Source organism: Gossypium hirsutum, chromosome A13 (assembly GCF_007990345.1).
Source record: "Gossypium hirsutum isolate 1008001.06 chromosome A13, Gossypium_hirsutum_v2.1, whole genome shotgun sequence".
NCBI lineage: Eukaryota > Viridiplantae > Streptophyta > Magnoliopsida > Malvales > Malvaceae > Gossypium > Gossypium hirsutum.
The window spans coordinates 37,662,194-37,676,580 of NC_053436.1; the positions used below are offsets into that span (position 1 = coordinate 37,662,194).

Consider the following 14,387-nt stretch of genomic DNA (forward strand, 5'->3'; position numbering starts at 1 on the left):
GCATGAGCCTTACTTGGGGATTAGACAGCTGAGTGATGTAGTTTGCTATCTTTGTTGGTTAATGTATGACAGAACAACTTGATCAGGCAAAAGCTAAGCTAGAAAAGCTGAATTCCCAGTGATTGTACTTGGCAGTGGTGTGCACGACTGAAGCCCATTATGTCACCAACAAAAAGTATTGGGTTGAAACGATTTTGTGTTATCATTTGTTTAATGCAAGATGCAAAGTGCTGGGCTGAGACTTGAATAAAATTTCTCAGAAACAAATCTCAAAGTGAATTTCCCTTTCAACCTTTCTCTGTGAGATTATTTGTTTGGGTTTCCAGAAATGCAAACAAGAAATGAACTAGGGTTAAGTTGATAAGAAATTGGGAAACAAATATCATATGCATTATCACAAGTTATAAAATCCTTCTAATGGAGTTCAGAGATTTCCTCCTCCTGATTATTAAGCCAATTTGCAGGATATTGTTCTATACAAACCAAGCAATAATCTTCATCTCATTTACGGTAGACAAAAGATGGAAAAATTCTCTACTCAATCCCTTCGCGCGATGTTTGAAACCAAACAATTGCAAGGGTGACAAGAGATGCATAAATTGAATTGGGCAACTTTTGAACCACTTTTCCAACACCGGGAACACCCTCAGTCGCCTTCTTTGTCGCCATAGCTACAGTTGGAGCGACAACCAAAGTGACAAGCAGTCCCTGACTAACGACAACCAACGTGTCGGTTGTAAGCTTCTGAATGAATTTCACAAATTCATCATGGTTGATTTGTCCGTCAAGGTTCAAGTCACACTCCTGCGTAGTAAACAAGCTAACTGCTTTATGCCTTTAACCATTGCTGATATTATGTTCTTCCATGAAACTTTTCAGAGATAAGAAAATATAGAGAAAATTAAGTCAAATATGTCCCATAGCTTTGGATCTATATCCCTGGGTCATTAGAAGAGAATCAACAAAGATAATCGACACAATGAATGGAACATGTCAGCAGCTCCAATATGTTACCTGAGCCTACATTAATATTTGAAACATATAAAATTTGCATTATCCCAAATTGAGCATTGCATATGAAACCTTCCTTTTTCTTCTTTCCTTACAGTATATTTTCAGTTATCCTGAATCAAACAAAAACCTCATATTTTTTCAGAGGGTCAGACTCTCAACAAGTCCGATATTATCTTCTATCAGGATTTTGCCTCCCTTCAGAGCCCTGGCGAATTTACAAAGTGTGAGCACCACGAAAGGGCTAAACAGACAGAAGTCATGGTCGCCAAAGAGCGAGCACATGATACTATGATTGTTTAAAAGCTAGCCAAAATGGTACCATGGCTCCCTCAAGACCCTCTATATTAAAGGAGAGTAAAACTTGATTCAATTCGATAAAATCTAAAACTCAAATAAAAAATTCGAGTTTCAAGTTCCAGTTGAATCTTACAATTCTAATAACAAATTGGTGTAAATAACCCTTTTGTCCCTGTCAATTTTGAAATGAGCAAATTGGTTTCTCAACAAGAATTACAAAAAAAATCAAAATAATTTTAAAAATCAAAATATTTATAAAAATTCCAAAATTCTAAAGAATATATAAAATTAAATTTTTCTAAAACAATAATTTTAAAACCTAAATAAGTTAAATTAATGATTTAACTCTATCATACTAAAGTATTTTTTTTCTTATTTTGCTTTGAAATTTTTTTCAAATATATATGGTTTCAAATTTATGTTCTCTAACATAGAAGTAATTATATTGAAACAAGATTTTAATTTGATATGTTTAATTTTTTAATTTCACTCGATTCAACCTGACTTAAATTTCATTTTAATCGAGTTACGATGATAAAATAGAACACGTCAACTCGATTAACTTGAAATTTTCACTCGATTCGATCGAATGCTTACCCCTACTCTACATGCTAGAGGTCTTGGGCTCGAGCCTTGCCATGAGCTTGCTTTTCAGCAACCATGGCGCCATGCACTTGCTCTTTGGCAACCATGGCTACTTCTCGCTCATGCAATAACCTCTTCCTATTCATGCAATACAAGGCACTCCCACTTTGTAAACCTACCAGGCATTTGGTAGAGCTGAGAGACGAAATCCGATTCAAAGATAGACTTGTTAAGGGTCCAGCCCTCTGACTATTTGCGATAATGAAATATTGACTTGAGATTGATTAACAAAATGACATCCTTCCTATCAGACTATCAACCTTCACAAATGCACCCTCTAAAACTTGAGGAGCTTCCTTTTACCAAAAGCACTCAAATAATTAACTTTTATTCTTAAAAACATGTGAACATGCAGTGATGACATCCATTGATCAATAGCTATGTTCTCTGACACACCGTGTCAATCAATTACACATTATACAGAATATCAAATGCAAGCTGCTCAAGCATATTCATAACATTTTCACTGTATCAAACTAGGTCTAATTATGAAATTCACCTATGATATAGAAACTGAGAAATTAGTGCAATTGTTGATAAGTACATGAACTTCAACTATTAATTTTTACTAATTTATTATATATAAATTGTTGAACCGGTGAGTTTTGCTTCCTAGCATATAAATCTATGAACTGCTAGTTTGGAAGTCAACGATTTTATAACAAGATTCAATAGTGTTTACCGAGTTGGACTAACTTTTCAGTTTTAGTAAAGTAAAGAATATCAAAATTTGACAAATTAAACCCAGTATATTATATAATGTATATTCTCGAGAAAGAGTTGTAGATTACCTGCATCATTGATCTGATTTGGTCCTTAGAGGGTGGATCAAAGTGCGGCCCAGGCAAACGCTTATTAATATCACTACAGAAGGAATAAATTAAAGATGCATTTAACATGGAAAGCGGTCAACAGTACATGTACCATTGGATGATTATGAAATGAATGAAACATAGAACGTATAAGCAAAATTCCTCACTTATACACCAGCAAGACAGCGATATATAGATCTTCAAATGTCAAAGTAGCTCTTCCTGATTGATTTTTGACACGCTCAAAAACCTTATCACTGATTTTCCTAATCTGTCTCTTTCTCCATTCCTTCCCTGCAAAAACCAAGTGTTAAACTATCAAATACTCGCTTATAGCACTACAAACAGTGAAACGTTACTTCCTCTCATTAAACCCAATACTAATAAAATACAGTTTCCAGAGAATATCAAATCCAACCCAGCACGGTAAATATCAATGAAAGCAGAAGCCATGAAAAAACACTTGTTTCAAACTAATCACTCAACATGAACATCTACCCATCATAATTCCAGATACCCATTTCTCTAAAGCGATAATTAAAGCTTAATTTGATCCTTACTTTTAAAACAATAAAAATTAGAAATTTAATTTTCTATAGAAAACAAAAAGTTAGACCCTTTCTTTTTAATTTAAATATAATATAGTCTTTACAAAAGTAAGATACGGCTAAAAGAGAATACCATTTTATGGAATATAAACCAAAATAATTAAAAAAAAGCGCCCTTAATTCCCATGATTTAAAAGAATCGACTTATGGGTTTCAAATATCATAAACTTTTGAATAACAAAGTTTCGAGATAAAGGGAAATTTAAAAGGGAGAGAACAAAGCTTACCATGGAATTTGTCTAGGACTTGTCCCATGACTTCAGAAACGACGTAGCTTTGGAGATTCTTAAGGTTTCAGTGTGCCAATGAAACAAAGATGAAGGTGTATCCCATGGTGGATTTACGGCGGAAAGAAAAATAAAGCAAAAGACGAGAGGGAAAGGACACCTGATACGGTGGCGTTTCAAAAATTAGAAGTGACGTAGCACATTGAAAGTGGATGATAGTAACGTGTGGATGTGGACATGTGGTGATGTACTTCGCAGATCCAATCTTCACATTTCATCTATGACTTTTGGGTAAACTGCACCCACATGTCATCCATTATTATCTTTTGGATAAAATTGTACTTTTTATCCATTTCTATTAATTGTAATAACGGGAGAGTAACATGGTAGTTGAAAATTTAATATAATAATAAATTTAAGTTACATATTATATCGATTTAGTCATAATTTTAAAAAATTAACTCTCAAAATTGATAAATATTTTCAATTTAATCCTAATTTTTATTTAATATAAATATAAATATAAAATTTAACTTTATTATTTATTTGAAATATTTATGTATTTTTATATATTTCTTTGAATCTTTTTTAGAAATTAAGATCAAATTGAGATTATTTGTAAATTTTTGTCTTAATTTTTTAAAATTATAACTAAATCAATATACTATGTAAAAGTTGAAGGCTAAATTTGTTATTATATCGAATTTTCAACTATCATGTCACTTTCCATTAGTGCAATTAACGGAAATGGACCAAAAAATATAATCTCGATTAATTAGGTGACCAATTTTAAAAAAAATATATAGTTGGGTGTCAAAAAAAAAAGAAACAAATCCATAATTGAGTGATCAATTTTTAAAAAAAATCATAGTTGGGTGATCAAAAAAGAAAATGACCCATAGCTGAGTGACCTATGGTGTAATTTACCCATGACTTTTTATTTTTATTTTAGAGTAAATTCCACCATTAATCACAAAATTATGGGTAAATTTTTATTTTGGTCACTTAACTACAAAAAAGTTACAATTTGATCACTATTGTTTTCAAAGATTTTGTCACCTATGGTTAAGCGAACATTTTTAGTTGGTATAATAACAATTTTAGTCCTCGATTTTTATACTTTCTATCAATTTGACCCTGATTATATATAATATAATAAAATTTTGAAATTCTTTTTTAAAATTTTTTAAAATTTAAATTTAAATAAAAGTAGATAAAATTTTCAAAAATTGATAAAGTGAGAGAAAATGAGGGAAATGTAACTACTCAACTTTTATTGGTGTCAAAAATACGATTTCGGAACCCTATTTCCTTAAAATGAGTCTGTAAAAATAAAATAAGAAGATTTACAGAGTTGGTATGGAAATATTTTAAAGACAGATTAAATAATTTAACCGAAAAAATCATTAATTAAAGTTTAGGGACTAAATTGTAAAAGTCCAATCGCTATTAAATTTTAATTTAGAAAATACTTGAGGACTTAGTTTGCAATTATCCAAAGCACCTAAATGGTTATTAAAGTATTGTTTTTCTATGAGATAGTGGGAAATGGTGATGTAGCCATTTAATTGATATAATTGTAATTAATGAATATAAATATGTTAAATTAGTGAAAAAAACATGATTAATTAAGATTAATCTATCTTTAATCTAAGTATATGTATTAACTTAAATGGGAGATGACAACATTATCATCTTCCTTCTTAAGCTTTCAACCGTCCAGGCTTGCGAAATAATAGAAGAAAACATTGCATATCCATTTAACTTTCGGCCATTCAATTGAGCATGTAAGGAAGAAATTTCTTGTGATTTTTTTTATTTTTATAAATTCTTAATCATCTAAGCTTAGTTCATCACACCCATGATTTAAATTTTGTAATTTCTAAGTGTACAACAAGTTACCATTGTTGGAGGTTGATGAAATTGAGCTTGATAATGGTAGATATCTAATTGTTGAACTTAGATTTTACTAGGATTATATTGAAATATAGGGAAAAATAGCTTATAATTAAATATTTAGTTAATTTTTACATTAGGGACCATATTGAATAAAATTAAAGATTTCATGAAATTATGCTAGAGATGAAAAATATAGGGTCCTTAATGAAAGAATATGAAATTGAATGTTGATCCAATGTTAGATATAGACAATTATGAGTATTTTGAATATAGGGACTAAAATGAATAAAATGCAAAATATGTTGATTATGTGTTTGAATGTGATTTGGATGTGAACTATAATCATTTTTATAATTGAATTATCGAATGAAGTTAAAGATGATGTTGGGCCATCACGAGAGAAAGGAAAGATAAGAGTCGTAGACAAGTAACGAATACGGTTTGTATTTTCATGATTAGAATTTAATATGTATAGATATGTTGGTTATACCGATAAGGCGCAAAGCGCAATTTATACTTTTGACATTCCGATAAGGCATTGGGTGCTAGATATATTAGTGTAATGGTTGGATGATCCCTGTATCTATCTTGAGTTTGTGTCTGAGTAATAAGGATTATAAAACATGAACTTGTTAAATGATATTTGATATGAAATGTTGATGAAAAATGGTATATCATGTATATATATATGTCAAATGTGACAAACAATAGCATGTGAAAGATCATACGAACTGTAACAGCCTGATTTCACGCTTGGGACCACAAATCTGAGGTCGAGAAATTATTTTATTATTATTTTGGTGTCATGGTTTGATTATATGAGTGCATGAAAAATTTGGTGAGTTAATTTTAGCGATTTCATGCTTAATTGTGAAAAAGGACTAAATGGCATAAAGTGCAAAAGTCCTGTTTTATTTAGCTAAAGGTGTAAATTGACTATGAATCATATTGTGGAGGTCTTTAAAGGACAAAAAGACCCTTTTGAGAGAGGTGGCCAGCCATGGGAGACAAAGAAATAGAAAAATCAACATTTGGTGAAGTTAGGTGATAAAAATTGAATAAAATAAAACAAATAGGAAAAGTTGTCATTTTTCTCACCTCTCTCCTTCTTTCTCCATCGATTTCTCTTCAAGAAAACAATGATGAAATCTTAAAATTTTCAGCAGCCTTAAACTCTTACAAGTAAGTCTTCTGAGTGGTCTTTCTTGATAATTTTTGTGTTTTTGGAACCCCTAAAACTTAATATAGCTATTGAGGGGACTATTTTACAAAATGGTTAAGAGTCTAGGGTTTTTCCATGAAAGCATATGTGTTGTTAACTAAAATTTTATGGAAGAATATGAGTTATGGTTGTGAGATAAATAACATTTGTAAAGTGATTTTCATGGAAAACACCTAAAAAGACCATTTTGTAAAAGTTATAAAATAGGTTGTAATTGTGTAAAATAGTGGAAATTTGGGGTTGTCATAAGAGTAATAAATGGTCGGTTAGGCTTGGCTAATAAGGAAATTTGATAAAAAAATTGATTTCCGGGCCTAGGGGTAAAATGATAATTTTGCCTAAATTATAAATTATTGAGCGTTTAGATTTAATTGATACTTAAATGACTAAATGTTTCCATTTTAGATCAAGAAATATAAAAATCAGACTTGGACCGGGGAAAGGCCAAGCTTGTGGATTAGGCCGATTAGTTGCTCACATTTTGTAAGCCAATGTAAGTTGTATGTTAATAATGCAACTGTATTGTTATGATTTGTGATTGAATTGATATTGCATAAATTGCTTTGATTGTGAATATGAGTATGCATGTTGAGAAATTAATGTAATAAAGACTCCCGGTTGAACATTAGGAATATAATTGGATATTCATGCCATGACATTAGGTGATATGTGTGCTAGTGTAAGACAAGTCTGGGACATGCATCGGCCAAATTATGATAGCCAGTGTAAGACATGTCTGGGACATACATCGGTCTCGAGATATACAAGCTAGTGTAAGACATGTCTGGGACATGCATCCTCATTGAGACGAGAGCTAGTGTAAGACATGTCTGTGACATGCATCAGCCTTGAGATATACGAGCTAGTGTAAGACCTACTGGGACATGGCGTCAGCTTGTTGTGTGTCAGTGTAAGACCTGTCTAGGACACGACATCGACCTCGATATATGAAAGTCAGTGTAAGACCTGACTGGGACATGGCATCGACTTTGATATGCTAGCCAGTGTAAGACAATGTCTGGGACTTGGTGTCCGCATCTTATCCCATGTTTGGGGCTATTGAATATCTTGTAGTATTCCAAATGGTTCAACAGGAAATTTAAGATATATATATATCGAAATGAGAGAACTTATGACCATGTCTGAGTGGTATAGGTACCTAGATGAGAATTTCAAAATACGAGCTTCATTTACGTTGTATGTTTAGTAAGAAGGAAAGTGAGTAAGTTATGCTTATGACCATCTGTATATTTTTCATGAAGTATGAATGTGAATTCAATCAACGTTGTATGCTTGGTGAGAGATGAATATGAACAATTAATATTTATGAATCCTCACTTTCATGTGCAAATTGAGTTATATTGGGAGTATGATCCCTTATGGTAACTTGTAGTTATTTTATTATTTCGTACGACTTACTAAGCTTTATGCTTACCTCTTTTCCTTTCCATTTTTTTAATGCCGCCAAAGTAGCTCGTGGATTATCGCCTTACGTCGGAGAAGCCAGTCACACTATCCCTAAACCATTTGGTATAGCTAGTTTTATCAGTTTGATTATGGCATGTATAAGAACTAGTCTTTTTGTAATGGTCACATTGTTTTGGGCCAAACGAGTGGCTGGTCATAGCTATTGAGTCATTTTGTATAATGCCATGGATGGTGGCTAATATTGGTTATTGATAAATACATATGATGATTTTTTTTAGGGAATGAGTAAATTAAATGATTTTGCATGTTGTTGAGTTTGTTTGTGAATAAGTAGAGTGGCCCTAATGTGTGAAATGTTCGGTTGGGGGCTGATTTAGCCACGTGGTTGTGTGTAGTATAGTTTGGTGCAAGTAAAGGTGGCAAAAGGCTTGGTAAATAGCCTATTTTTGTCCACACAGCTAGACACACGGGCGTGTGCCTAAACCGTGTGTGACACACGGTCGCCCCATGGGCGTGTTGTTCGGCCATATGTCCCTTGCACCTCGAATTTGCAAGTCAGTATGCATGGTAGTAAACACACGGGCAGAGACACGATCGTGTGTCTCAACCGTGTGGAGGACACAGCCTCTGGCCACGGGCGTGTGCCTTGGCCGTGTGCACCTAATTGGTTGCTGACGTCAAAAATAGAATGTCAAGGTTTTTACACACGGGCTGCGATACAGGCGTGTCATGGCCGTATGAGGGATACGAGCGTATGCCAGACCGTGTGAAAACCCCTGTAGGTTTGAATTTGGAATTAAATTCACACGGGTTTGGGACACGGGCATGTCCCCTTGTGCTTAGGCTGTGTGAACCACATGGGCCTTCAGCACGACCATATCAAAATGGCCACACGGGTGTGTCGCCTTTCCACACGGGTGTGTGCCCTTGTTTTAAGTGACATATTTTAAATTTTTCAACGGTGTTCAGATTAATCCCGGATCATTTCCTAAGTCTGATTTGGGCCTTGTAGGCCCATATTAAGAATTTTTAGATTAAGAGTGGAAAGTTTTAAATTTGATCTAGTTTTCATAACTCGAAAATGATTGTATGCATGCATTTAAGTCAAGTAATGCCTCGTGCTCGGTCTCGGCCTCGGACTTGGGTAAGAGGTGTTATATTTAGTGGTATCAGAGCCATAGTTTAGTCAATTCTAGGACTAACCTAGCGTGAATATGAGTCTAGCTATACATGTCATAGTTGTATATTGATAGTAACGACTCTTGACGAGATAAATTGTGTTTTTATATATATAATAAATGGATCTTGACGTGGCTACAACAGATGATGTGGAAAGTAATACGCCGGCTCCCACTGAAGGGACCATGCTGGTAGATAGTGGGCCCGTGACATTGAGTTAGGGTGGAGGGGCTAGAGAAGCTTACCTCCACATGATGGATGCATGATACTCGGAGTTTGTTTGTACGAATCCGAACACTCCACCTCCCCCACCTCCTCCAATTCCTTAGCCTGCCCTTATGGCTCCCCATGGAGTAGACATGATTAGGAGGGAGAAACCTCCAGTAGACAAAATCTATAAGCATGGGGCCGAGGAATCCCTGGCGAACATTGATGATGGCCCGAATAGAGCAGAATTTTGGTTGGAAAATACCATTAGGGTATTTGATGAGCTATCATGCACACTTGAGGAGTGCATGAAGTGTGTCGTGTCACTCTGTGAGATTCAGCCTATCAGTGGTGGAATACTCTTCTGTCTATTGTACCGAGAGAGAGGGTAACTTGGGGATTCTTCTAGAAAGAATTCTGGAAGAAGTACATTAGCCAACGATTTATCGATCGAAAGAGGAGGGAATTTCTTGAACTGAAGCAAGGCCGTATGACAGTGACAGAGTATGAGCGCGAATTTGTGAGCTCAGTAAATATACACGGGAGTGCGTATCCATCGAAGCCATGATGTGTAAGAGGTTTGAAGATGGATTGAACAAATACATCAGACTATTGGTTGGCATCTTAGAGTTAAGAGAATTCGTGGTACTTGTTGAGAGAGCTTGCAAGGCCAAAGAATTGGCCAAGGAAAAGAGAAGAGCGGGCATTGAGTCCCGTAACTTAAAGAAGATGCAGATAAGGAAGTCACATCAGAACTCATCCAAGAGATCGAGAAAGTTTCCTACTCAATCAAATGCCTCAGTGGGGTTCTCGAGAAAGAGCAAGAATAAGCAGTATGCGGTGACAAAAGCCCAAACCACTTCAATCGTGAGTGTTGGTAGTGCTCGCCCGGATCAACCAGAGTGTCCTCAGTGCAGTAGACGTCATGCTGGTGAATGCTGAGGAAGTGAAAGGGGCTGTTTCAAATGTAGGTCGCTTGACCATTTTATCTGTAGTTGTCCCGAGATGGGTGAGAAAAATAGAGATCGAGCTGTAAGATCGGGTAACGCTCCTGAAACATCCCAAAATAGGGGCTAGTCAGAATAATGGTTTCGGAACCACAAATATGATGTTGAAATATTTATTTTATGATTATTATGATGTCTAGAATATGAGTATATGCACGTGTTAAAGTTTCATGAAGAAATTCTATGAGTAAGGTGTCCAATTGGAAATTTAGGACCAAATTGAATAAAGTGCAAAACTTGGATTCTAGAAGCAATTTGTATGAAATTGCTTTAGATTATTAATTAGAATGTCTTAAAGAGCAATTTTCCCAATTTCTAAGTTTTTGGACAAAAATGGGCATATATGGATGAAATTTTAAAGAAAGGGCTTAATGGCATTTCGGTCATTTGACTAATTAATGAAATAAAATGGGAAAATGAAGGCAAAAATAAGCCATTCTTCTCCCTCATCCAGCCGAAGTTCTCAATCCCTCTATAGCTAGGGTTTTCAACATTTTTAAGTTCAAAAGTAAGTGCTCCCAAGCCCAGTTTTTAATGTTCTTTGTATTTTTGAAATCCTGGTATCTTACTCTCTCCATTTCTACCCATATTTTAAGTTAGAGTTCATGTTTGCAAGGTGAACCATGTGTGACATGTTTATTCTTTGATGTTTTTTGAGGAATATGAAAGTTGGATGTGTGTTAAACATCTTTTCTTAGGTGATTTTAACGAAAAACCCCTAAAAGGACCTTTTTGCAAAAGGTGTCAAATATGTGGTAGAAATGTGAAATAATAGAAAAATATGGGCTGCTATAAGAGGATAGAACATTTTACTAGGTTGGGTAATGTAGAAAATTCATGCATTTCATTATACGAGCCTAGGGACTAAATCGTAAATGTGAAAGGTTAGGGGCAAAATGGTCATTTTGTCCGAGGGTGAAATTTATATTCGAAATGAATAATGTGAGGTATTAATGATTCATTTTTATTGTTATAGACCCCGATGAACAAATTTCAGAGATCGATCGAGGAAAACGAAAGGTTTCAGAATAACCGATACTCAAAACCGAAACGGATACCAGGTAAGTTCGAATAACTTAAAGTAAACTCATAATATATCTAAGTGCATGTTTTGTGAATGTATGAATATTGTATTTGATGATGGCATGACAGTCCATGAAATGTGTTATTAATAATGACATTATGATAAATGTCCTGGTTGAGGTTAAAATGGAAGTCCGATGGATAAACCATGACTTTCATGTGACTTGAGATCCTGTATGTGTTTTAGAAAGGATTTAGCCCAGACAGGTAATCCGTTGATCTCAAATATCGAAAGGATCTAGCCCGGACGGGTGTTCCTTAAGTGATGAGCCTCCCGAAGAATATGTGTGCATTGTGGATTTAGCCTGGACGGGTAATTCGATTAGGGTCTGAATTTAGCCTGGACTGGTAATTCAGATCCAAGCTCGTTAAGGGTGTTTGTCACTATAAGGGATTTAGCCTGGACTGGTAATCCCGACATCACCTAATGAGTTGATATTACGGGGGATTTCGCCTGGACTGGTAATTTCGCCATAAGATGCGAGGTTTGCGGGAGTGCGTACATGAGATGATCGCTCTTATGACTTGACAGTAAATGGGTAATCTATCGAGATTTCTAGGAAGCTCAACGGGATTAACATGGGATATAAAAATGAAAACATAGGGAAACTATTTCATGCTTGTTGGTTTTATTGCCTAATATAGATGCATGCTAATTAATTGGTAAGTTTACTTTCCAGTTATTCGGGCTTACTAAGCATGTAAATGCTTACCTTTCTCTTTTCGCTGTCTTACAGAGCTTGTGGACTGGCGAAGATTGGGAGACGGTTGGAGGGTCAACACACTATCATCTTGTCTAGCTTGGTATATAAATACTCTTACTTTGTCCAATGACATGTATAGGTTTTTTTTTTATTTTTTTTATATTTTTCATTTGACTAGCTAATATGAAGGCTTATAAAAGTATACATATTCACTTGTATATGACCATGGAAATTGGCTCATGTAGGTGTAGGTTATGACCTACCAAATTGTGCATGTTATGTTCCAATGTTCTTGTGATGATTAAATATGGTGTATTACAATTAGTCATATGTAGCATGACCAAATCACATGGGGTGGTTAACCACAATTTTGGCAATGAGTTAAGATAACAAGCCAATCTTAATTGAGTCACAAGTCATGGGAATCCTTAAGGTAAAGGGGACAACCTAGTATGTATAAAAACCGATGAGATGAGGTTTACGTGAAATAAGGTATATTAAGGTCATTTAAGAGTATAATTAGACCATGTTCAGTGTTATTGAAAACTATAAGTGGATATGGTTATTAGAGGGTGACCTACGGCTTGGAAAATAGCCTAATAAGGTTCACACGGGTGGACACACGGGCGTGTGTCTAGGTCGTGTGTGACACACGGACCGCCCCATGGGCATGTGAAATGGCCGTGTGTCCCCTGCACCTAAAAGTATTAAGCCAGAATGCATAGTAGTAAACATACGGGTATAGGCACGCCATGTCTCTCAACCGTGTGGAGGGCACAGCCTAGCACACGGGCGTGTTTCTTGACCGTGTGCCCCTAAATGCATGCTAACGTCATAAACAGAATGCTCGAGTTTTTGGACACAGACAACCACACGGGCATGTCTAGGCCGTGTGAAGGACACGGGCCAAGGACACGGGCGTGTGCTTAGCTGTGTGAAAACCCTATAGGTTCGAAATAGAAAATAAATTTAATTAATTCCATACGGGTAGGGGACACGGGCGTATGTATTTCCTTTACACGGGCGTGTGAGGCTTAACTTAGAAAATTTTTCAAGAACTTTCTCAGGTCCTCGGTTTAATATCGGACCTTTCTCAACGTATGTTTTGGGCCCCTTAGGCCCATAATAGGGACATTAAGATATTGTTTGATTGGGTTCAAATTGGAACAAAATTTTATAACCTGAATTTTTCGAAAATGTTCGAGTACATGTCTGGTAATGCCTCGTACTTGATCCCAGTCTTGGGTACGGGTAACGGGTGTTACATTTAGTGGTATCAGAGCCACGATTTAGTCGGTTCTAGGACTAACATAGAGTGTATCGAGTTTAGCTATACATGCCATTATACGAACGTGATAGTATGATATCTCCTAACTGTTTAATTGTCTTTGAATATAGTAAATGTCTTCCAATCATGCACAAGATGAGTTCGAGGGAGCCGAGAGCCATGCTCCAGTTTCCGTACAATGAGCTGCTTCTACTAGTAGTAGAAGGCCTATGTCTGAAGGCCAGGAAGAGGCCAGAGCCGCCTTCTTTGACATGATGGATGAATGGTTTGGGGATTATTTGAGGAATTGCCCCAACATACCACGACCTCCCCCGCCCCCTAACTAACTTGATGAGGAAGTGCCACGAGGTATGGCACCTGAAAGAGTAGGTAAAGCCCTGGTGGACAAGCTTAGAAAGTATGGGGCTGAAGAATTTAGATCTAAGATTGATGAAGATGCTGAACGAGCTCAGTTCTGGCTCGAGAATACCACACAAGTGTTGGATGAATTCTCGTGCACACTTGAGGAGTGTTTAAAGTGTGCTGTATCTCTCCTAAAGGATACTGCATACCACTGGTGGAAACCCGTATCTTCAGTGGTACCAAAGGAAAAAATTACTTAGGAATTTTTCCAAGCGGAGTTTAAGAAGAAATACATCAGTCAAAGGTTCTTAGACTCGAAGCGAAAGGAGTTCCTGGAACTCAAACAAGGAAATAAGACTGTAGCGGAATACAAAAGGGAGTTTGTAAGGCTAAGTCAGTATGCGGCTGAATGGGTTAAAATAGAG

The 14,387-nt window shown here is 35.7% G+C and overlaps 1 protein-coding gene across 1 annotated transcript; it reads right to left on the reverse strand.

Annotated features, from left to right (window-relative positions):
- Positions 1–368: 368 nt before the first annotated feature.
- LOC107948432 (uncharacterized) lies at positions 369–3,918 on the reverse strand. The gene is made up of 4 exons (XM_016882973.2): positions 3,604–3,918; positions 2,936–3,062; positions 2,748–2,820; positions 369–804 (listed from the first exon to the last, which is right to left on the reverse strand). Exons 1-4 carry the CDS (start codon positions 3,629–3,631, stop codon positions 535–537), a joined length of 498 nt encoding a protein of 165 aa, XP_016738462.2. The 5' UTR covers positions 3,632–3,918; the 3' UTR covers positions 369–534.
- Positions 3,919–14,387: the final 10,469 nt, after the last annotated feature.

Coding starts and splice junctions, on each gene's coding strand:
- LOC107948432 (XM_016882973.2), bottom strand. CDS start 3,631: ATGGGACAAGTCCTAGACAAATTCCATG. Junction 3,063..3,603: donor AGTCCTAGACAAATTCCATG/GTAAGCTTTGTT, acceptor TGGTTTTTGCAG/GGAAGGAATGGAGAAAGAGA. Junction 805..2,747: donor AAATCAGATCAATGATGCAG/GTAATCTACAAC, acceptor TTTACTACGCAG/GAGTGTGACTTGAACCTTGA.